The 22,943-nt window shown below is 38.3% G+C and overlaps 1 protein-coding gene and 1 pseudogene across 4 annotated transcripts in view; both read right to left on the minus strand.

The window, feature by feature from the left end:
* GOLGA4 (golgin A4) overlaps positions 1–22,943 on the minus strand; it is a 111,778-nt gene that overhangs the window by 59,899 nt on the left and 28,936 nt on the right. For all 4 annotated transcript variants that reach the window (XM_068559248.1, XM_068559247.1, XM_068559246.1 and 1 more), the window contains 4 exons: positions 21,529–21,594; positions 12,678–12,992; positions 8,746–8,793; positions 7,408–7,464 (listed from right to left, as the gene is read on the minus strand). In XM_068559248.1, the coding sequence (XP_068415349.1) occupies positions 7,408–7,464; positions 8,746–8,793; positions 12,678–12,992; positions 21,529–21,594 (486 nt within the window). The remainder of the gene's footprint in view (positions 1–7,407; positions 7,465–8,745; positions 8,794–12,677; positions 12,993–21,528; positions 21,595–22,943) is intronic.
* Positions 10,630–12,669, minus strand: LOC137773250 (ATP synthase F(0) complex subunit C2, mitochondrial pseudogene; annotated as a pseudogene).

The following is a 22,943-nucleotide window of genomic DNA, read 5'->3' on the forward strand; positions in this document are numbered from 1 at the left end:
AAATCCAAAAGTCTGGAAAGCACTGTCCCCCCACCCATGACTCTGCGCAGGCCAATTCTTTAGTAAGGACCAGCTGCACATCTCCTTAATAGCAATGCAGTCCTTTACTTTCTTTAAAATTCATTTCTTCCAAATAATTTCCTACATTCTACCACACTAGACTCTGTTACATGGCATCCCTACCAGCCCACAAAAACTTCTCAATTTATATTATGATTTTCCGGTTTTGAATGTTTTCATCTCCTCATCTTAGGTTAAGAAGTCCTTGGATACAATAAAAGCATCTTTTTTTTTTTTTTTTTGGCCTTGCCTCATGACTTGCAGGATCTCAGTTCCCCGACCAGGAATTGAACCCAGGCCATGGTAGTGAGAGCGCTGAATCCTAACCACTAGACCACCAAGGAATTCCCCAGAAACATCTTTTAATCATGTCCCCTTCTCCCTCCTCCTGCTACATTAGACTATTCAACCAATAAGTACTCCATAAACAATAAAGACCACAGTTATAAAGGAACTTAAGAACTGTCAACTTATATCCTGACTACAGCCCACAGGCTAGTTAGCCAGCTGTCCAACACCACCATGATAGAGATTTCACTAGCTCCAGAACTAGACCCTACTATCTGGGGTTACCTTCCACTTTCAGGAAGTTCTGATTAGACCTTTGGGGTCACTAAGAACAAATCTAATCCTTCTTCCATGTGATAGTACTTCCAAACACTGAAGCCAGGCAAAATCAAACCCTGATTTTTCTCCCAACAAACCTAATCTTCTCCCACTATACCCTGTCTCAGCAAACGATGCCACCATTCGCCATCACTCAAGCCCAAATTCTTGGGGTCAGTTTTGACTCCTCTCTTTTCCCCCATGTCCAATCATCAGCAAACCCTCAAAGTAGATAGCAACTTGACCATTTCTCACCACGTCTATCCCTACCCCCACTATAGCTGCAAGAGTCTGTTAACCACCCCCAAATTACAATGAACATAATTTTCATTTTACTTCACCAAAAAGACTGTTGGTTAGGAAAAACAAAAAGATCCTGAAATACCTAACAGAAGGGACAAGTTAGCCTTAGAAGTTGCCACTGACTGTTTATGCAGGCAAATGATACTCTATAGCTAAATAAGACATTCTTGGATCATTACAGGCACACCTTGGAAATACTGTGGATTCAGTTCCAGACCAACACAATAAAGTAAGTATTGCAATAAAGCAAGTCACACAAATTTTTTCGTTTCCCAGTGCATATAAAAGTTATGTTTACACTATAATCTACTAAGTGTGCAACAGCATTCTGCTTTTTAAGAAATGTACTAACTAACCTTAATTTAAAAAATATTTTATTGCTAAAAGATACTAATCATCATCTGACAACGCAAGGTTGCCACAAACCCTCAATTTGTAAAAAGTCAGGATCTCTGAAGCGTAATAAAGTGAAGTGCAATAAAACTAGGTCCGGTGGGGTGGACTCAAGACGGCATACTAGGAGGACACAGAATTCGCGTCTCCTCACAACTGGGGCACTGACCAGGCACCGGTTGGGGACCACAGACACCTACGGGGACAGGAGGAACCCCCAGCGACCGGTGATATCTCCTTTTGGCTTGTCACCCCCCCCTTTTTTTTCTTCGTTCTGTTGTGGTTTTACTTTACCTTGTTGCAGTTGTTTCAAGTATAGTTTTATTTTTCCTCTTATATTTTTTATCTTTCTAATTTTATTTTGTCTTCTATTCTTTGATATTGTACTGCTCCTTTTTTTCTTTCTTTCTTTTTTTTTTTTTTTTTTTTTTTACCGTGCCACGAAGCTTGTGGGATCTTGGTTCCCAGGCTGGAGGTCGGCCCCAGCTCCTGTGGTGGGAGGTCTGAGTCCATACCCCTGGACTAACAGAGAACCTCAGACCCCAGGGAATATCAATCAGAGTGAGGCCTCCCAGAGGTCCTCATCTCAGCACCAAGACCCAGCTCTATCCGACTGCCTGCAAACGCCAGTGCTGGATGTCTCAGGCCAAACAACCAGTAAGACAGGAATACAGCACCAGCCATCAAAAAAAAAAAAAAAGACAAAAAAAGTTGTTAGAGACGAAGGAGCAAGGTAAAAACCTACAAGACCAAATAAATGAAGACGAAAAAGGCAACCTGCATGAAAAAGAATTCAGAGTAATTAATGATAGTAAAGATGATCCAAAATCTCGGAAACAGAATGGAGAAAATACAAGAAACATTTAACAAGGATCTAGACGAACTAAAGCGCAAACAAACAGTGATGAACAACACAATTACTGAAATTAAAAATACTCTAGAAGGAATCAGTAACAGAATAACTGAGGCAGAAGAATGCATAAGTGAGCTGGAAGATAAAATTGTGGAAATAACTGCCAGGGAACAGAATAAAGAAAAAAGAATGAAAAGAATTGAGGACAGTCTGAGAGACTCTGGGACAACATTAAACGCACCAACATTCGAATTATAGGGGTCCCAGAAGAAGAAGAGAAAAAGAAAGTGTCTGAGAAAATATTTGAAGACATTATAGTCGAAAACTTCCCTAACATGGGAAATGAAATAGTCAATCAAGTCCAGGAAGCGCAGAGAGTACCATACAGGATAAACTCAAAGAGAAACATGCTGAGACACATATTAATCAAACTATCAAAAATTAAATACAAAGAAAAAATATTGAAAGCAGCAAGGGAAAAGCAACAAATAACATACAAGGGAATCCCCATAAGGTTAACAGCTGATCTTTCAGCAGAAACTCTGCAAGCCAGAAGGGAGTGGCAGGACATATTTAAAGTGATGAAAGGGAAAAACCTACAACCAAGATTACTCTACCCAGCAAGGATCTCATTCAGATTTGACAGAGAAATTAAAGCCTTTACACATAAGCAAAAGTTAAGAGAATTCAGCACCACCAAGCCAGCTTTACAACAAACACTAAAGGAAATTCTCTAGGCAGGAAACATAAGAGAAGGAAAAGACCCAAAAAAAACCCCAAAACAATTAAGAAAATGGTAATAGGAACATACATATCGATAACTACCTTAAATGTAAATGGATTAAATGCTCCAACCAAAAGACATAGACTGGCTGGATGGATACAAAAACAAGACCCGTATATATGCTGTCTACAAGAGATCCACTTCAGACCTAGGGACACATACAGACTGAAAGTGAGAGGATGGAAAAAGATATTCCATGCAAATGGAAATCAAAAGAAAGATGGAGTAGCAATTCTCATATCAGACAAAATAGACTTTAAAATAAAGACTGTTACAAGAGACAAAGAAGAACACTACATAATGATCAAGGGATCAATCCAAGAAGAAGATATAACAATTATAAATATTTATGCACCCAGCATAGGAGCACCTCAATACATAAGGCAAATGCTAACAGCCATACAAGGGGAAATTGACAGTAACACAACCATAGTAGGGGACTTTAACACCTCACTTTCACCAATGGACAGATCATCCAAAATGAAAATAAATAAGGAAACACAAGCTTTCAATGACACATTAAACACGATGGACTTAATTGATATTTATAGGACATTCCATCTGAAAACAATAGAATACACTTTCTTCTCAAGTGCTCATGGAACATTCTCCAGGATAAACCATATCCTGGGTCACAATTCAAGCCTTGGTAAATTTAAGAAAACTGAAATCGTATCAAGTATCTTTTCCGACCACAACACTATGAGACTAGACATCAATTACAGGAAAAAAACTGTAAAAAATACAAACACGTGGAGGCTAAACAATATGCTACTAGATAAGCAAGAGATCACTGAAGAAATCAAAGAGAAAGTCAAAAAATACCTAGAAACAAATGACAATGAAAACACAACGACCCAAAAACTATGGGATGCAGCAAAAGCAGTTCTAAGAGGGAAGTTTATAGCAATACAATCCTACTTAAAGAAACAAGTCTCAAATAAACCACCTAACCTTACACCTAAAGCAATCAGAGAAAGAAGAACAAAAAAAACCGCCAAAGTTAGCAGAAGGAAAGAAATCATAAAGATCGGATTAGAAATAAATGAAAAAGAAATGAAAGAAACAATAGCAAAGATAAAGAAAACTAAAAGCTGGTTCTTTGAGAAGATAAACAAAATTGATAAACCATTAGGCAGACTCATCAAGAAAAAAAGGGAGAAGACTCAAATCAACAGAATTAGAAATGAAAAAGGAGAAGTAACAACTGACACTGCAGAAATACAAAGGATCATGAGAGATTACTACAAGCAACTCTATGCCAATAAAATGGACAACCTGTAAGAAATGGACAAAATTCTTAGAAAAGCACAACATTCCAAGACTGAACCAGGAAGAAATAGAAAATATAAACAGACCAATCACAAGCACTGAAATTGAGACTGTGATTAAAAATCTTCCAACAAACAAAGCCCAGGACCAGATGGCTTCACAGGAGAATTCTATCAAACCTTTAGAGAAGAGCTAGTACCTATCCTTCTCAAACTCTTCCAAAATATAGCAGAGGGAGGAACACTCCAAAACTCATTCTATGAGGCCGCCATCACCCTGATACCAAAACCAGACAAAGATGTCACAAAAAAAGAAAACTACAGGCCAATATCTCTGATGAACAAAGATGCAAAAATCCTCAACAAAATACTATCAAACAGAATCCAACAACACATTAAAAGGATCATACACCATGATCAAGCGGGGTTTATCCCAGGAATGTAAGGATTCCTCAATACACGCAAATCAATGAATACGATACATCATATTAACAAATTCAAGGATAAAAACCATATGATAATCTCAATAGATGCAGAAAAAGATTTTGACAAATTCAACACCCATTTATGATAAAAACTCTCCAGAAAGTAGGCACAGAGGTAACCTACCTCCACATAATAAAGGCCATACATGACAAACCCATAGCCAACGTCGTTCTCAATGGTGAAAAACTGAAACCATTTCCTCTAAGATCAGGAACAAGACACGGCTGCCCACTCTCACTGCTATTATTCAACATAGTTTTGGAAGTTTTAGCCACAGCAATCAGAGAAGAAAAAGAAATAAAAGAAATACAAATTGGAAAAGAAGAAGTAAAACTGTCACTCTTTGCAGATGACATGATACTATACACAGGGAATCCTAAAGATGCTACGAGAAAACTACTAGAGCTAATCAATGAATTTGGTAGAGTAGCAGGATACAAATTAATGCACAGAAATCTCTTACGTTCCTATACACTAATGATGAAAAATCTGAAAGAGAAATTAAGGAAACACTCCCATTTACCACTGCAACAAAAAGAATAAAATACCTAGGAATAAACCTACCTCAGGAAACAAAAGACCTGTATGCAGAAAACTATAAGACACTGATGAAAGAAATTAAAGATGATACAAACAGATGGAGAGATATACCATGTTCTTGGATTGACAGAATCAACATTGTGAAAATGACTTTACTACCCAAAGCAATCTACAGATTCAATGCAATCTCTATCAAACTAGCAATGGCATTTTTCACAGAACTAGAACAAAACATTTCACAATTTGTATGGAACCATAAAAGACCCCGAATAGAGAAAGCAATCTTGAGAAACAAAAACGGAGCTGGAGGAATCAGGCTCCCTGACTTCAGACTACACTACAAATCTACAGTAATCAAGACAGTATGGTACTGGCACAAAAACAGAAATATACATCAATGGAACAGGATAGAAAGCCCAGAGATAAACCCACACACATATGGTCACCTTATCTTTGATAAAGGAGGCAAGAGTATACAATGGAGAAAAGTCAGCCTCTTCAATAAGTGGTGCTGGGAAAACTGGACAGCTACATGTAAAAGAATGAAATTAGAACACTGCCTAACACCATACACAAAAATAAACTCAAAATAGATTAAAGACCTAAATGTAAGGCCAGACACTATAAAACTCTTAGAGGAAAACATAGGCAGAACACTCTGACATAAATCACAGCAAAATCCTTTTTGACCCACCTCCCAGAGAAATGGAAATAAAAACAAAAATAAACAAATGGGACCTAATGAAACTTAAAAACCTTTTGCACAGCAAAGGAAACCATAAACAAGACAAAAAGACAACCCTCAGAATGGGAGAAAATATTTGCAAATGAAGCAACTGACAAAGGATTCATCTCCAAAATTTACAAGCAGCTTATGCAGCTCAATATCAAAAAAACAAACAACCCAATCCAAAAATGGGTAGAAGGCCTAAATAGACATTTCTCCAAGGAAGATATACAGATTGCCAACAAACACGTGAAAAGATGCTCAACATCACTAATCATTAGAGGAATGCAAATTAAAACTACAATGAGGTATCACCTCACACCGGTCAGAATGGCCATCATCAAAAAATCTACAAACAATAAATGCTGGAGAGGGTGTGGAGAAAAGGGAACCCTCTTGCACTGTTGGTAGGAATGTAAATTGGTACAGCCACTATGGAGAACAGTATGGAGGTTCCTTAAAAAACTACAAATAGAACTACCATACAACCCAGCAATCCCACTACTGGGCATATACCCTGAGAAAACCATAATTCAAAAAGAATCATCTACCACAATGTTCACTGCAGCACTATTTACAATAGCCAGGACATGGAAGCAACCTAAGTGTCCATCAAGAGATGAATGGATAAAGAAGAGGTGGCATATATATATATATATATATATACAATGGAATATTACTCAGCCATAAAAAGAAACAAAATTGAGTTATTTGTAGTGAGGTGGATGGACCTAGAGTCTGTCATACAGAGTGAAGTAAGTCAGAAAGAGAAAAACAAATACCGTATGCTAGCATATATATGGAATCTAAAAAAAAAATGATTCTGATGAACCTAGGGGCAGGACAGGAATAAAGACACAGACGTAGAGAATGGACTTGAGGACACGAGGAGGGGGAAGGGTAAGCTGGGACAAAGTAAGAGAGTAGCATTGACATATATACACTATGTGTAAATGTAAAATAGATAGCTAGTGGGAAGCAGTTGCATGGCACAGGGAGATCAGCTCGGTGCTTTGCGACCACCTAGAGGGGTGGGATAAGGAGGGTGGGAGGGAGACGCAAGAGGGAGGAGATATGGGGATATACGTATGCATGTAGCTGATTCACTTTGTTATACAGCAGAAACTAACACAACACTGTAAAGCAATTATACACCAATAAAGATGTTAAAAAAAAAACTAGGTCTGCCTGTAATTCCACCAACAGATGTTAGGGAAACCACACAAATGAAAACTAAAAGAATTGATCCCTGTTCTTGTAGCTTAGACTGGTTAATTTTCACTGTAACTAATGTAGTAGATATGAAACTATCCGAATACATACAATAGTTCTGATAAATATGAGAGATTGAGTTACTCTTCTCAAAGTACAAGTCACAACTTACCTCTCTTAACTCTCCAATCCTCCGAAGTGCTTTATCCTGACTCTGACTTAATATACCCTTTAATTTAAAAGGAAAAAGAAGCTGGTTCAAACAACCACATGACATAGTAGTGAAAAGTAAGTTTAAAAGATCACAAATCATTGAATTTTATCTCCAACACCCTTTACTTTTGCAACTATGCAACCAAAACTCTCTACTGCCACCTAGTGGTAGAATTATGTACATCTCGAAATAAAAATCCATAAGACAATTCATAGAAACACAAGCAAGGTACTCAAAGAATTTAGGAATAAAATGACCTTTTGAGAATGAATTTATGGAATATTAATAGTACAATGGATTAAATGGGAACTACCCCCAATTTCTATAGACCACATGTTTAAGAAAATATTAAACTAAAAACTTTATTTGTAATAATCTAATTTTCACACTTGTTATGGACAATTAGAACACTGAATCAGCAATAAGTAACTGGTGTTATCATTCTCAGTTGATTATATTCCAGACCAAAGCCAGAAAATTTAATGTTGTACTCAAAGGAGACTAATATTTATGGCAGATTCGGTATTTTAAAATAATGTACACGGGGAAATTAATTTTACCAAATCTCACTTTACAAATAACTTTCTGGTTGCATAATTAGTGTCTTTAAATGGGACAAGATGCTAAACTGTTTTAAATGACTTTTACTGTAAAAAATAAGACTATCTGCATTTTATAAATAACACAGCACCATGTGAACTGGAGTGGGTATTTCCCCTTAGCTCTGACATGCAAATTATCACCTGAGATGCCTGTTGGGAAATTTCCAGTCATGAACAGGATGACATAGAGGTGTGGAGGTGAGTCACCAGAAGAGCTATAATAGCTTCTTCTCTCCACACACTTAACCAAGGGCTTTACAAGCAGCAGCCTCAGGAAGTAGAGAGGATGCTTATTTTTGGACCCTGATATAATAAGAAACAGAGACCTCTGCAGGTTTTTAAAAAGTAGAAGGGAAAGCTTCGAAGTTGTACATCTCTTTACCACTAAAACAAAGATGCAGCCTGCACACTGGCACACCAGGAAAGATGCTTGAAAGAGGCAAACATGCCTTAAATCCAAACCTCTTAGACACTGCAGGGATCCAGAACTCAAGGAAGCCCATCCCTACCAGAGGTTAAATATCTGAGATTTCTCACTCATTCTCTTTGTCAAAATCCCCAATGGGAAAACAGCTTAAATACTTTGGTCACATGAAGAATTATTAAAAGTGAGCGTTAGAACTATCTTATTAAAAGATCCTTTCTATTTTTAAAATTATATATGAATCAATATAACAGCCAACAAATCACTTACTTGTAGCTTTTTCTTCTCTCTCTGAAGAGTCTGATAAGCTGTAACAAGCTAAAATAAAGAAAAAGTCACTAATAACATCAGTCATTCCTACATAAATGCAATTAATTATTCTAAACTCTGCTAAAACATCTCATTATGAAAGTCAGAAAATAAATCAAAGCAATCCTTTTATAGACAATTCAACCCAATTAGATGTATATGCAGTTGAAACTAAATAACACAGGAAATATATTTCTAAAAAATAAAATGTAATGACTCTATAAAGAAAGATATTAAATCTCCATTTGATTTCACCTTACACACACACCTCTTTAAATTTCAGTACCTAATTTATAGGTGGGGATTAGAGACAACTTGCTTAAAGGCTACTCAAACTGTGGTCACAGATCAATACCATTAGCAAAAACATCACCTGGGAGCCTGCTAGAAACAGAAATTCTTGGGCCCCACCCCAAACTAACTGAATGAGAAGCAGAGGGAGGGCAGAGAGACAACAATGTGTGTTTTGACTAGCTCCTCAGCTGATTTTTTGCTTTGGGCCGTAACAGACCATGTAACTGATCTCTAAAAGTTCCTCTGGTGTAGGACCTGTGACTGCAGCTCTATGAAAATCTGAAGGGAAGCAACGCACAACCAACAGAGGAAAACTGCTATGTCAGGTCCTAAAGAGATATTTAACCTAAAAATGATATTTAAACATTCTAGCAAAACTTGATGAAACTACAAAGTAATAAACCTTTAAACCTATAAATTATATAGCATTTCTCATCGGAAGGCTAAGCACATGGCTCCACCGCATTATTTGGACCCACTTTAGAGGTGCTAGTGGGCTCTGAAGAGACAGGTTGCAGCTTCAGGAGAAAGCACTCCCGATTCTGGCCTTGCCATTTTCCTTGGAAGGCTGCTGTGTGCCCTCGAATGTGTCTACTGATGTCTTGAGTCAAGAGGCAGGCAGCAATGGAAGGCGAGTCCAGTGATAGGGATAAGGATGTAAAAAAACAAAATTCGGCCTTAAACCAGGATCCTCCCCTTCTTATTACTTAAGACCAGTTAGGAAACCGGTACTCAACGTCGGGGTGAGGGGTGGGGGGAGGAGTGGGAGTGGAAGAGTAACACAACAATCAGATGGCACTTACAGCACTACCATCCTAGGTACCTACAGTAGCAAGGAAAGGTGGAGACAAAGATGATGGGCTCTTTTCATCCCTAAAAAGCCTCACAGCTTTACCTGAGGTAGTACAGAATAGCGGAAACAACCAGGAAGACCTAGAATCCATGCAGTCTGTCAACTGCTACCTGTGTGACTATAAGCAAGTTACTTAATCTCTATGAGTAACTCTCTATGAGTCTTTAATCTCTACTCTGCAAAACAGAGCTAATAAATATCTACTTCACAGAGATGGTGCAAAATTAAATGACACGATAAACATAAAATGCACAGTGTCTTGTACATTTAAATACTAACTATACGGCTGCCCGAGCTTCAAACTTAAAAGCCATGGGTTAGTGAAAATAACATAAATCTAAACAAAAAAATTCAGGACCATTATTAACTTTGATAGAAATAAAAAATAAAATTTTTTTTTAAAATTTAAAGAGAAAAGTTGCCTGATTCCGCATGTGCCTTATGAGATACATGGCCTTAATGCCCTGTGTACATCTCTGGGTTCCAGCTAGCCAACAGATTTTAACCTAGTAATTCCTTCCTATTTTGTCAGCACTTTGTACTTTTTTTTTTCTTATTAATACAGTATTCATTTGTCTTCCCTCTGTCAAACACTGAGCCAATCACTTTCCCCAGGCTGCCTGGGGAGGTACAGGAAAAGGAACATACAGGGCAGATGAGACAAAGGAGAAAGAACTATGGGAGGTGGGGACGGCTCCTTCACATGGCGAAGAGGATGAGAAAGGCCAACATCAGGCAAAAGAGCCCCATGGCTTCCGAGAGTGCAGAAGCCCAGAATGGCGCAGAAGAAAAGCTGTTGCTTCAGAGAAGGGTTCCTGGCATAACCAACGATGAGGCTCCCAAACACAGTCCCAATCCCAGCCCCAGAGCCAGCCACCCCTACTGTGGCAGCCCCAGCTCCAATGAACTTGCTTTCAGTGTCAATGTCCCTTGAAATGGCACTGGTTTGGAAGGTGCGGCTAGGAATAAGTGAGGTGGTCGGGGGACTCGGGGCTGCCAAGCTGCTGTGGCTCTCATCTGTCAGTGTCTCCTGCTGTTTCAGCATCGCTGTAGACAGTGATCAGCTCAGCAGTGGAGAGGTTCTCTTGATCAAGAAGGGGGTGGAGACGAACTTGGCACAAGAGTACGTTTTCAGAGGATGAGAGGCCACGGCAGGAGAGCTGGTCCCAGTGCAGAGAAGGCTTCCCTGGTGGCGCAGTGGTTGAGAATCTGCCTGCCAATGCAGGGGACACGGGTTCGAGCCCTGGTCTGGGAGGATCCCACATGCCGCGGAGCAACTAGGCCCGTGAGCCACAATTACTGAGCCTGCGCGTCTGGAGCCTGTGCTCCGCAACAAGAGAGGCCGCGATAATGAGTGGCCCCCACTTGCAGCAACTAGAGAAAGCCCTCGCACAGAAACGAAGACCCAACACAGCCATAAATAAATAAATAAATAAATAAATAAATAAATAAATAAATAAAAATTAAAAAAAAAAAAAAAGAAGAGATTCCTTGCTAAAAAAAAAAAAAAAAAAAAGATATTTCATCTAGGAGTTTTTTTTTGTTGTTTTTGGCTGCAGGGTAAAACTACCCATATTACAGCCAAACTGGAAATAGAAGTAATAGCTAACTTTATACTCTAACCTTGAACTTTATTATTCATTAATTAAAATTAACTACAATGCTGATTTATCAGCATTAAGACAATAAAACATTATGGGGTCTTTTTTAAATTTTATTTATTTTTTATTTATTTCTGGCTGTTGGGTCTTCGTTGCTGTGCCCAGGCTTTCTCTAGTTGCAGCGAGTGGGGGCTACTCTTCGTTGTGGTGCGCGGGCTTCTCATCGCGGTGGCTTCTCTTGTTGCAGAGCACAGGCTCTTGGTGCGCGGGCTTCAGTAGTTGTAACACGCGAGCTCAGTAGTTGTGGAGCGCAGGCTCTAGAGCGCAGGCTCAGTAGCTGTGGCGCACGGGCCCAGCTGCTCCGTGGCACGTGGGATCTTCCTGGAGCAGGGCTCGAACAAGCATCCCCTGCACTGGCAGGCGGATTGTTAACCACTGCGCCACCAGAGAAGCCCATGGGGTTTGGGGGGTTTTTTGTTTTTTTTTTTTTTAAAAAGGAAGCCACGGGCAACTTTGTCCAGAAAGGCTTTCCGGAGGAAGAACGTTTTAACTGCACAGGACAGCGAGGGCAACTAATACAATCAGCCCAAAGGGAAGGCGCCATGCTCCTAAAGGAACGAAAGGAGCGAAGGAGCAGCACCACTTCCTTCCTCTCTTAGACCAAACATTATCAAGGGGTCCAGCAGTTAAAAGATTCACTTGAGGCAAATTGTAAATGTAGGTCCAATGAGAATGCACCAAATGTGCACATAACTAGGGTCAGAAATAATGGAATCTGGTTGGCAGAAGAGGTCATTTTGGAGCCACAAACTTAGAAGATGAACAAGGCAAGGGATGTGAGGAGGAAAGACAATGAACTCTGAGCTGGGTGTCCAAGCAACCCTGGAGAGAGGGGCACAGCATGTGAGAATCAAAAGGCAATGGGCAACAATCTGCTCCAAAATTTTACTAAGAGTATTGTCAAAGGGCCTCAGTACCACTGAAGGTCTTTAATTAGATACTGCCACAAACTATCCACCATCAGTATCCAGCGTAGCCAGGGAATCGACAGTTCAGCCAACGACAGGCATAAAGGTCAGAGAGTAATATGAATTAGAGAATACGGGGAGGAACTTTTCATACCAACAAAAAAGTCATGCTCCTACCTCAGAACATTTTCCTTTGTAGCCATTCAACCTTTGTTCCATTCTTCGCAACCACTGGATCAAATGTTCTTTGCTGAGACTGTCTAAATTCCCTAGTGAATCTTCGGTCTCACTCTCCATATCAGAGGGTGGATCAAAGGTGGCAGCAGAAGAGTCCAGGTCAAGTCGATTCAGGGACTCTCTAGAAGACGTTCGTACCAAAGACTCTTTAGAGGAAGATCGGAATAGAGATTCCTTCATTGGACTCCGAAACAAAGACTCCACGGAAGGCACCCGGAGTTGGAGCTTCTGTGCAAAAGACTGCATGTCACCTGACTGCAACCAAAACGCATCAGAACATGTGGGTTAAAATACATATTTAGACTTCTATAATTCCCTAATCACCAGCAATAATCTATAGAAAGCTAACACATTTAATTTACATTCCTGACATTTTACACAATACACTGTTTTCTGAAAAACAGGAGACACCTGTTTATTTGTGAAAAGGCACTGGACCTAGAGTCAGAGGACTGGGGTGTAGGTCCCAGGTCTGTCACCGAGCAGTGGAATGACCTTCACTAAGTCACTTCCCTTCAGTTTGCACATCTGTAAAAAGAAGGAAGCCATACTTTCCCAGCCAACCTCACAGGTGTGTTGTGAGATCTGTCCACTAAACTGTAAGACCCTTGGAGGCAGTGGTCATCTATACCACCAGTATACACCCAGTGCCTAAAATGTGGTTATGTACTGTGAAGTGTGAAGTGTGTGGCTGCATCTGGAGTCTGCATGAAGGCCTGTGCAGATTCCTCATCACTCTTCTCGGGCAGAGGGTAATGTTTAGTGAACCCATTTTGCTCAATAACAGAATGCCAGGCAGAGCTGACTAGGGATATCCAACTCTGCTCTACTTATCACTGTCTACCGGCAATAAAAATAAGCATTAAAAAATCATGGAGGACCATTAAAAAGTCTGAGCTAGAGTCCCTCTACACGGATCAGTAAGTCTGATGTTAGAAACAGTGATAAGCAAGAGCTGTTCTCTTAATTAGAATATTAATATTAATAATGATGCATTATTTTGAACAATAGCAATGGAAAATAATACAATTCAATAACCTGCATTATTGTAAGCTGCATTTTTTTGTTCACGTGACAGCAGTCAGTACTTCAGGTGTTTCCTAGAAACTCATTCTCATTAGTGCAATAGGGTCACTGCAAGATCTCAAAGATGCCAGGAATGAAATGCTCAGGGGAGACTGAGGTCATGTATAGGCAAAGATTACAGGAAAACAAAAAGATTCTCTTTAATATACAAGAAAAAAAAAAAATCAGACCAGGAATACTTTACTCATAGATTTTAGAGATTTAATAATAGTATTTGGCAAGGTGGGAGTAAGAGGGGCCCACCCCCTGCATACGCACAGATTTATCACAGGACGTTCATAACAGTAAAAAGTGGTTAACAACCCAAATGTTCACCACTAGAGGATACGTTATATAAACCACAATGTATGTAACGAGGTTCAAGACATACTATTAATGGGAAAACTCAGGTTATAAAATAACACATACACTGTGAACTCATTTTGATTTCACGTAGTTACATATACTTTTGAATTTGTATGCATGTTTACACAAACACCCTTAGAATCAAGTTGTTAAAGAACAAACACCAAAAGTTAACAGTGAGTGGGTCTGGGTGGTAAGACTTTAGGTGATTTTTATTTTCATTTTTCTATTTTCCTGTACTTTCCAAAATTTTTCTTTCATAATGTGCAAGTTTTACCTTTATACTGGGATGGGGTAGAGAAAGTCTTAAGGGAGAGGAGGGACCCTCATGCTCAAAAACTTGAAGAGCCACTTTACCGCTATTCCATTACCATCCACTTCTGACCCATGAAAAAAGTGCTTTTCAGCTCTTACAGACAATCTCCTTGTAAATTGCCTTAGGAGAAACAAGTGAGGTAAGTTTGAATAACACTAGAAACAGTTATTTTAGGGTGAGCCAGGAGGTAATGAACAATTTCAAAGACATGTATTTGCAGAAGCTCATAAACTGAGTAACTGTCACATCTAACTCTGCTTGGGAGTTTGAGTGTTGTGATTCAGCCTGTGGGCTGCTGAGTAAGGCTGCCTAAGTTTAAATCCCAGCTCCACCACGATGTTCATGACACCGACCAAGTTACTCAACCTCACTAGTCTTGTTTCCCCCTCTCTAAAATGGGGGTGATAAAAATAATAATGATGGTAATAATAATACCACCCACCTCATATGGATGCCACAAGGACTGAATGAGTTAATATGTACATGCAAATTGCTTACAATGCAGCAAATACTCAATAAACATTAACAATTATCATTATTATTAGAGAATGAAGACTAAAACAAAACAAAAGACAAATACAAATAACAATGTTATACGCAAGCTTATGTGGCAGACTCTTCTGGCTATAAGATGCAGTAGCTAAGAGCACAGGCTCTGCAGCCAGGCTTCTTGGGCTCAAGTCTTCCTACCACGGTTTACCGGCAATATGACCTTGGGCAAGTTACATAGTCCCTCTGCGCCTCTGTTTCTTCATAAGTTAATTGGGGAAAACAACAGCACTCACCTCGTAGGGCGCTTGTGAGGAGTACTACATTAATACATGTGAAGCTCTTAGCATCATGACTGGCTTGAGCTGAACAATCAATACTATCTATCACCTGATATCCAATCCTCCCTTCTTCCTTTCCACCAGATGCCAGTTTCGTGCAGGGTGACAATACAGCCAGGTTAAAACATTCACCTTCTCAAATACAAATAAAAACCATAATGAGATACTACCACATATCTACCAGGATAGCTAAAATTAAAACTATGGAAAATTCCAAGTATTGGTGAGGATGTGGAGCACTCCATTTCAGAAAACTACCAGTATTTACTAAAACTAAACACACATGTACTCTCCAGACCAGCAATTTCACTACTAAGTATATACACAATAGAAATGTATAAATATGTTCAACAAAAGATATACACTAGAAAGTTTATAGCGGCACTGTTTATAATAGCGCCAAACCTGAAACCACTGCTGATGCCTATCAATAACAGATGGGATAAGTCAACTGTCATCCGCTCACTAACGGAATACTAGACAGCAATGAGAATTAAAGATTTACAGCCACAAGCAAGAATATAGATGAATCTCACTAACACTAACAGAGTATTAAGCAAAAGAAGCCAGACACAAAAGAATAACCACTTTTGATTCCATTTACATAAAGTCAGAAACAGGCAAAATTAATCTATAGAGTTAGAAGTCAGGATAGTGGTTACCCCTGGTGGGGGGAGGTGAGAGCAGAGAGCAGAGGGGAGCACAAGGGCTTCTGCGGTGCTGGTAATTTCTGTTTCTTGATTTTGGGTGCTGGTTACAAAGTTGTGTTTGGTTTGTGAAAATTCAGTAAACTGTATAAGGAATACATGATACTTTTCTGTATACATTATTACATTGTGATATATTACATTTCAATTAAAGGATTTTTTTAAATTAGCTTTTTCCACACTCTGTTTCAGCAAGGAGTGGGCCATGTGCCTAAGTTCAGCCAATAATGTACACTATAAGTGGGAATCTAAAGGATGGAACCTTCGGGAATTCCCTGGCGGTCCAGGGGTTAGGACTCCGTGCTTTCAGTGTTGGGGCCCGGGTTCAATCCCTGGTCGGGGAACTAAGATCCCACAAGCTGCGTGGTGTGGCCAAAAATAAAATGGATGGAACCTTCTAGGAGAGATATTATTTTCCTGATAAAAAGGAATATGCCTTTTGTCCTGTCAACAATGGAGATGCAATTCCTGGAGGCCAAACTTGTAACTGTGAGGGTGAAAGGCAGTGGGGAGGATGAGAAGGTAAAGGAGGGGGGGACAAGAAGCCAAACGGAGAAGGGTCCTTAATGACTGCCTGTCTCTAGCCCTTCTGCTATGTGAAAAACTAAACTCCCATTGGCTCCAACTATTGTCAGGTTTCTGGTACCAAAAACATTCACTGATTTATAACTCATTTTTTAAAAAGCTGATGGGGGTTAGAGAAGGAGAAATGTATAAACGAAAATAAATGAACACAGAGTTACTTTTAGCTCCTTTCTGTCTCCCCCACTTTACCTTGTTTGCATTCCTCCTTTTTTATTTCCCCAACAGTGTTGTTGTTCAGACCTTTATCCTCTACCAGCTGGATATCTGTAGCAGCCTTCTGTTCTCTTGCCTCAAATCTCTTACCTACCAATCTGCCCCTGCCACATGGTCACCAGGATTGTCTTCCTAAAACATAATTCAGATAATTTCATTCCGATTCCTAAATTGAACTCCCACTAAATATAAAGTTCAAAATCCTTAGCTTATACTCAAGGTTCCCACTTCCCAAGACCCATTTCTCCATAAAACCACCCCTTCATGTAACAAAAACTTGAGTTCTAACAGGTAACTTCCTGTTCCCTGAACAAATGCATCCTTGTGTGCCTCTGTACTATCACCCAAACTTTCCCTGCGCATGGAAACTCAGACATCCTTCAAAAGTGAGCTCAAGTTTCTGCTCTTCCAGGAAACCTCAGATCTCACCCATCAGAAACAACCCTTCTTAATGGCCTAAGCACTTTACCAGGACCACTACTGGAGCACATACTGCATTCTGACTCACCATTAGTTACTTACTTGCTGATGTAACAACTAACTGAATTGTTTATGCCTTAGAACAACTACAGAGACAATACAGCACAGTGGTTAAGACTCAGACTCTGACCAAAACTCCATGATTTGAATCCCAGCTTTACCATTTACTAGCTTTAGGACCTCTTTGTTTCAATTTCCTCATCTATAAAACAACACTACTCTAGTAGGTTATTATGAGGATTAAATGAGTAAAAGCATTTAAAATAGTGCCTCATATGCAGGAAGCACTAAATACATTTTCCTATCATTATATCTGCCACACACACCCTCACCCCAGACTTTATGCTTTTAGAACAGAATTCAAATTCTCTAACTCTGTAGTCTTGCCTCAGTGCTTTCCACAAAGTAGGTAGTTAGTACACATTTGTTCAGCTGAACCTTAACCTGGCAATATGATAATGATGATCTAATGGGACATCTTTAAATACTCAATGCTTGATCAAAATGATACGTATCACTTTTTATATATAGCATATCTTAATCTAGAAATCATCAAAAAGCTTTAATACATAATCAATAACACTCAAGAAGGAAAAAATGAAAACATATATCCCCAAGATTTCTACAATAACGTTTATGATAGTTTTATTTGTAATAGCAGAAAACTGGAAACAGCCCAGGTGTCCATCAATAGGTAAATAACTGCAGAATATTCATTCAAACGAATCCTACACAGCAATAGAAAGGAACAAACCACTGATAACCACAACATGGAGGAAATTTCAAAAACATAATGCTGAGTGAAAGAAGTCTTCCACAAAAGAACACATACTTATAAGGTCACTTATATAAAGTTCTAAAATAAGCAAAACTAATGTGTTGTATGGTGGAAAAAATTACAACAGGTTGCCTCTGAGAGGGAGGACCATAAGGGAACTTTCTGGTGTGTTGATAATCTTCTATAACCTGTGCATGGGTTTGGCACATACATTTGTCAAATGTATGTGTCGATGTACAAATCAGTCAATGTACATTTGAGGTTTGTATATTTCATTTTAAATATAAAATTCACTTCAAAATATAAATTACAAACACTGAACTCTAGATAATGATATACATACTAAAACATTAGTACTGTGGCCTGTGACTTACTCTGAAAGGCATCAAAAAAATAAAATGGCTTGAGGGACGAATAGAGGAATGAATATATGGACAGATTTGTGATTTAAAAAAAAAAAGTACAGGAGTTTCCTGGTGGTCCAGTGGTTAAGACTCTGCGCTTCCACTGCAGGGGGCATGGGTTCAATCCCTGGTCAGGGAAGTTCCACGTGCCGTGCAGCACAGCCAAAAAAAAAAAAGAAAAGTAAAATATCAGTGATAGAATCTAGGTGGTAGGTATACAGATGTTCACTTTATAAAGTTCTTTCAACTTTTCTGTATGATTGAAATTTTTCATAACAAACTGTTGAAAATAAAATTAAAGTTAAAAGCAGTATTCAAAAAACGGCAACAGAAATTTCAAAATTTAATTATACTACTATAATTTCTCTTTTTTAAAAAATTCCTAGGGACTTCCCTGGGGGTCCAGCGGTAAAGAATCCGCCTCCCAATGCAGGAGATGCAGGTTGGATCCCTGGTCGGGGAACTAAGATCCCACATGCTGCGGGGCAACTAAGCTCGCGTGCCACAGCTACCGAGCTCGTGTGCCTCAAGGAGACAGCCCATGTGCCGCAAACTACAGAGCCCACGCGCTCTGGAGCCCACGTGCCACAACTAGAGAGAGAAAAAACCCACACGCCACAACTAGAGAGAAGCCTGCGTGCCACAACTAAGACCTGAAGCAGCCAAAATTAAAATAAATAAATACATAAAATAAAAAAAATTTTTTTTAATTGACAGAGGTTGACTTGCTTTTAAAAAAAAATCATAAATGATTTTCAAAACCAGACTTTTTCCTATAGTTAAAAAAAATAATAGCATATGAGAATGGTCATTTAAATCCCTATGATTTGCTCTATTCAATTTAACAAAATTCAGTTGTTATTTTTTGTTTTTGCTGAAGTATAGTTGACTTACAATGTTATGTTCATTTCAGGCATAAAACAGAGTAATTCGATATTTTTATAGATTACACACCAAAGTTATTACAATATTACTGACTATATTCCCTGTGCTGTACATTACATCCCTGTAACTTATTTATTTTATAGCTGGAAGTTTGTGCCTCTCAATTCCCTTCACCTATTTCGCCATCCTCCCCACCCTCCTCAGCTCCTGCAACCACTAGTTTGTTCTCATTTTGTTTTAACAGCATATAAACTTAAATGAGGCAATACATGGCAAAAAATTATAGCGGGGTACACTAATGTTTTGTCTATCTATGATAACCCCACTATCAATAACTAGCCACTGGTGTTTGCGCAAATAATTTAACGTTTCATGCCTGATAGCTCATCTACACAATAAGAGGGTAATACTAGATCCTAGATTCATCCTAAACTGCTAAAACACGAAAACTATGATCCAATAAAACTATTTCACAGCTTCTCAGATAAGGATGAATGCTCATACATACCTGTTTTGCAAAATATATTTTTCTCTATTACATGGTGGCATACACTATTTTCAAATATCTGAGTTTTATGAGTCTGTTTGAGGTAAAATGTCAACTACCTGCATTCCTTTGGAAATGAATGAAGAATCATTTTGATTAGCTGAATTTTGTGTACTGCATTAAACAATTTAAGAGTTTACTATTTAACAGAAATTTTTCTGAGATAGGTATACTGCACTTTTCTGCCTTCTTAAATAAAGACAGTGAGTAACCCTTTTTAATGACACCCCCACCACAATCATTACACTGTGTGCCAAAATCTATCGGTTTACAGAGGATGTTCTACCCAGTAGTAAGGGGGTCACCGGCAGCTACACTTTATAAACTCTTGGGCTTGCTTTTCACCATCTCTTCTCCCTTGGTATCAACTCTGATTTCCTGCTGCCCAACCACAGTAAGCATTCTACCCGCTTTGGGGATACCCACCGTTCCTAATTTGCTAACAACAACCAACAACCAACTTGTCAGAAGTTTGTATAAAAGTAAACAGACTCTGAGTGAAGGTGTCTCCTTGTTATGAGAATTAAATGAGATCATATACATAAAATGCTTAACAATGCCTGACACACAGTAAACTCAATAAACACAATTAACTTCCTGAATGTCACCCATGTTCATTCTTCACCTTAATTAAACTTAAATCTCTCCTGAATTTGATCATAAAGCTGGTTATCTAATTAATATTCCTTCAAGATCACTGGATCTGTCCAGTACCATTTACATTGATGCCTCCCAATATTTTACCCCTACCTCAAGGCACTAAGAGAAAATGATTTATTTGTAGAGGACTTAGGGGATGCTGCTCAAGGCCCAGGGACGTCGTGGACTATGCCCAGAACCTGACCGGCCTCCCTGAAAAGAATGAGACTCTCAGCTCACAGGTAACCTGTGCATGGAGTATGGAAAGCTAGACAATACTTTAGAATGTTTAATCTACATGAGTTAGTTCAGAAATTGCCTATGTTCCTGCTCCAGGTTCACAGAAATCAGAAATGTTATTGCTCTACACAGAGACTGTTGAGAACAGCCAGGTTAATGATAATAATAATCACTAAAGCCAAAGAAAATAAATGTTCATCTCAGACACTGCTATCATTAAGATTTTTTTTAATGAATTAAAAAAATTCTTTCTTTCTTTTTTGGAAGGAGTCAAAAGAATGTTACATGAGCCCCACTCTCCAAATAACTTTTTAAAATCAAAGATAAACTAAATTCTCTGGTAGTAAGATATTCTGCATTAGAACAAACTTTAAAAGAAATCCCATTTTCTTCACATCTCCCTTCTAGAATATGTAACTCAACATGTCTTTCAATATGACTTACTCCATAATCTTTTACTATAAAATCAGAGTCTTTTTTCCCGAAGTTTTCTCTTCAGTGCCATTAGTTTTTTAAATGAGTAATAATGGAATCTTACATGACTGGTATATATATACCTGTATTGCTTTCATTTTAAACTTTTTCCAAGAAACCACCAACAAACCTGGATTTACCATAGACATTGTATCAATGTTCAGACATCACTGTTTCAATGTAAAGTCAAATGCTAATAATACAGATTGACTGACATCCTGAAATGACTTGCTCTTTCTTTTAAATAACATTAATAACAGACCTGAGGAGTTGTGGGTTCACTTCCATTAACACTGTCGGGAGATTTCATGGCTTGGATAGATGCATTCTAAGAAAAAGAAAGAAACATTGTAAAAAAAGGATCAGAAAACTAAAAGTTTAAAACTGTTAAGAACAAAGAAAGGTCAAGTACCAAAACCTATTAGATACATTTATCTGTTAAACAAAATTAGTAATTGTTCACTTATTAGAATTTTTCATGCAAGGCAAAACTAGTATGGTAAGTATTTTAGAAAATTCATTTTGCTATAATATCTGTAACTAAATAGCAAAGATTAGTATGCAGCCAAATTTATTTCAAGCTAATCACATACCTCTCCCCATTCCAATCTCCCCAGTTTTTTCCCTCAATATGAAGTTAACATCAGGGATTCAATTAGCAAAACTCATTCAAGTAGAAAACTATCCAGAAAAAGTAACGTCAATTGTTCCTTACAGTAAAATAATATTTAAAGTTATTTGGGCTAAGCTCTGAAAAATATCTTGGTAACAAGAAATGGAAATGCCTCATTCATTTGAAGCCAGCAGTCTAAATGAAATTGTTATGACAATTTTCAGAAAAACTTATAATTAAAAATAATTTCTTCCACATATGAAAGCTTTTTGTTTTGTTTTGTTGGTATGACAAATGCTCCAAGTTACACAACATTCTACTGATTACATCATACCGGCGTGAGTTCCATAATAGATGATATTCTTCGAGATTCAAAATTCTACATTGCATTCATAATACACTAAGTGTCTAAAATTAAAGCTATAGAAGCAGCTCATGATAAAATAACTTCCATGTTTTAAACAAAAGCATTCAACCAAATACTAGCCACTATGTTTCAGTAACTTGAAAATACATTTCCCCTACAACTCTAGGGCTAACCAAGAAAGGGTCAAATATATGACTCTTCTTATTCTTAAATACAAGTGGAGAAGGCACTCAGCTTTGCAAAAGTGTTCTCAAATTTTTGAACTCTCATTAGGTATTTGATACTAGGAAATAATTTTAGGTGTGATAAATGTATTGTGGTTATATACTTTTAGTCTTTATCTTTTAGAAATATATACCAAACTATTTAGATAAGATATCTGAAATTTGCTTCAAATAATGCCACGGGAATGGGCAGAGGGTATCTGCACGTGTGGGGAGGGTGGGAGTGGTGTGGTTAGGGAGGTATGAGGGGATGGTAATAAGATGGCCATGACTTATTAATTGTTGACACTGGATAATGGATACTGGGGAAGGGAGAAGAAATCTTATGTGACTCATTACTATTTTCACTCTTGCAATACATTTGAATTTTTTCCTCATAAAAGTTTAAATACCTTCTCCCTCTGACATAAAAAGAGTTATCAAATTTTATCAGTCCAAGACACTTCCTTAAAGTTACATAGGGGAGAACGGTT

This window comes from Eschrichtius robustus, chromosome 12 (genome assembly GCF_028021215.1).
Source record: "Eschrichtius robustus isolate mEscRob2 chromosome 12, mEscRob2.pri, whole genome shotgun sequence".
NCBI lineage: Eukaryota > Metazoa > Chordata > Mammalia > Artiodactyla > Eschrichtiidae > Eschrichtius > Eschrichtius robustus.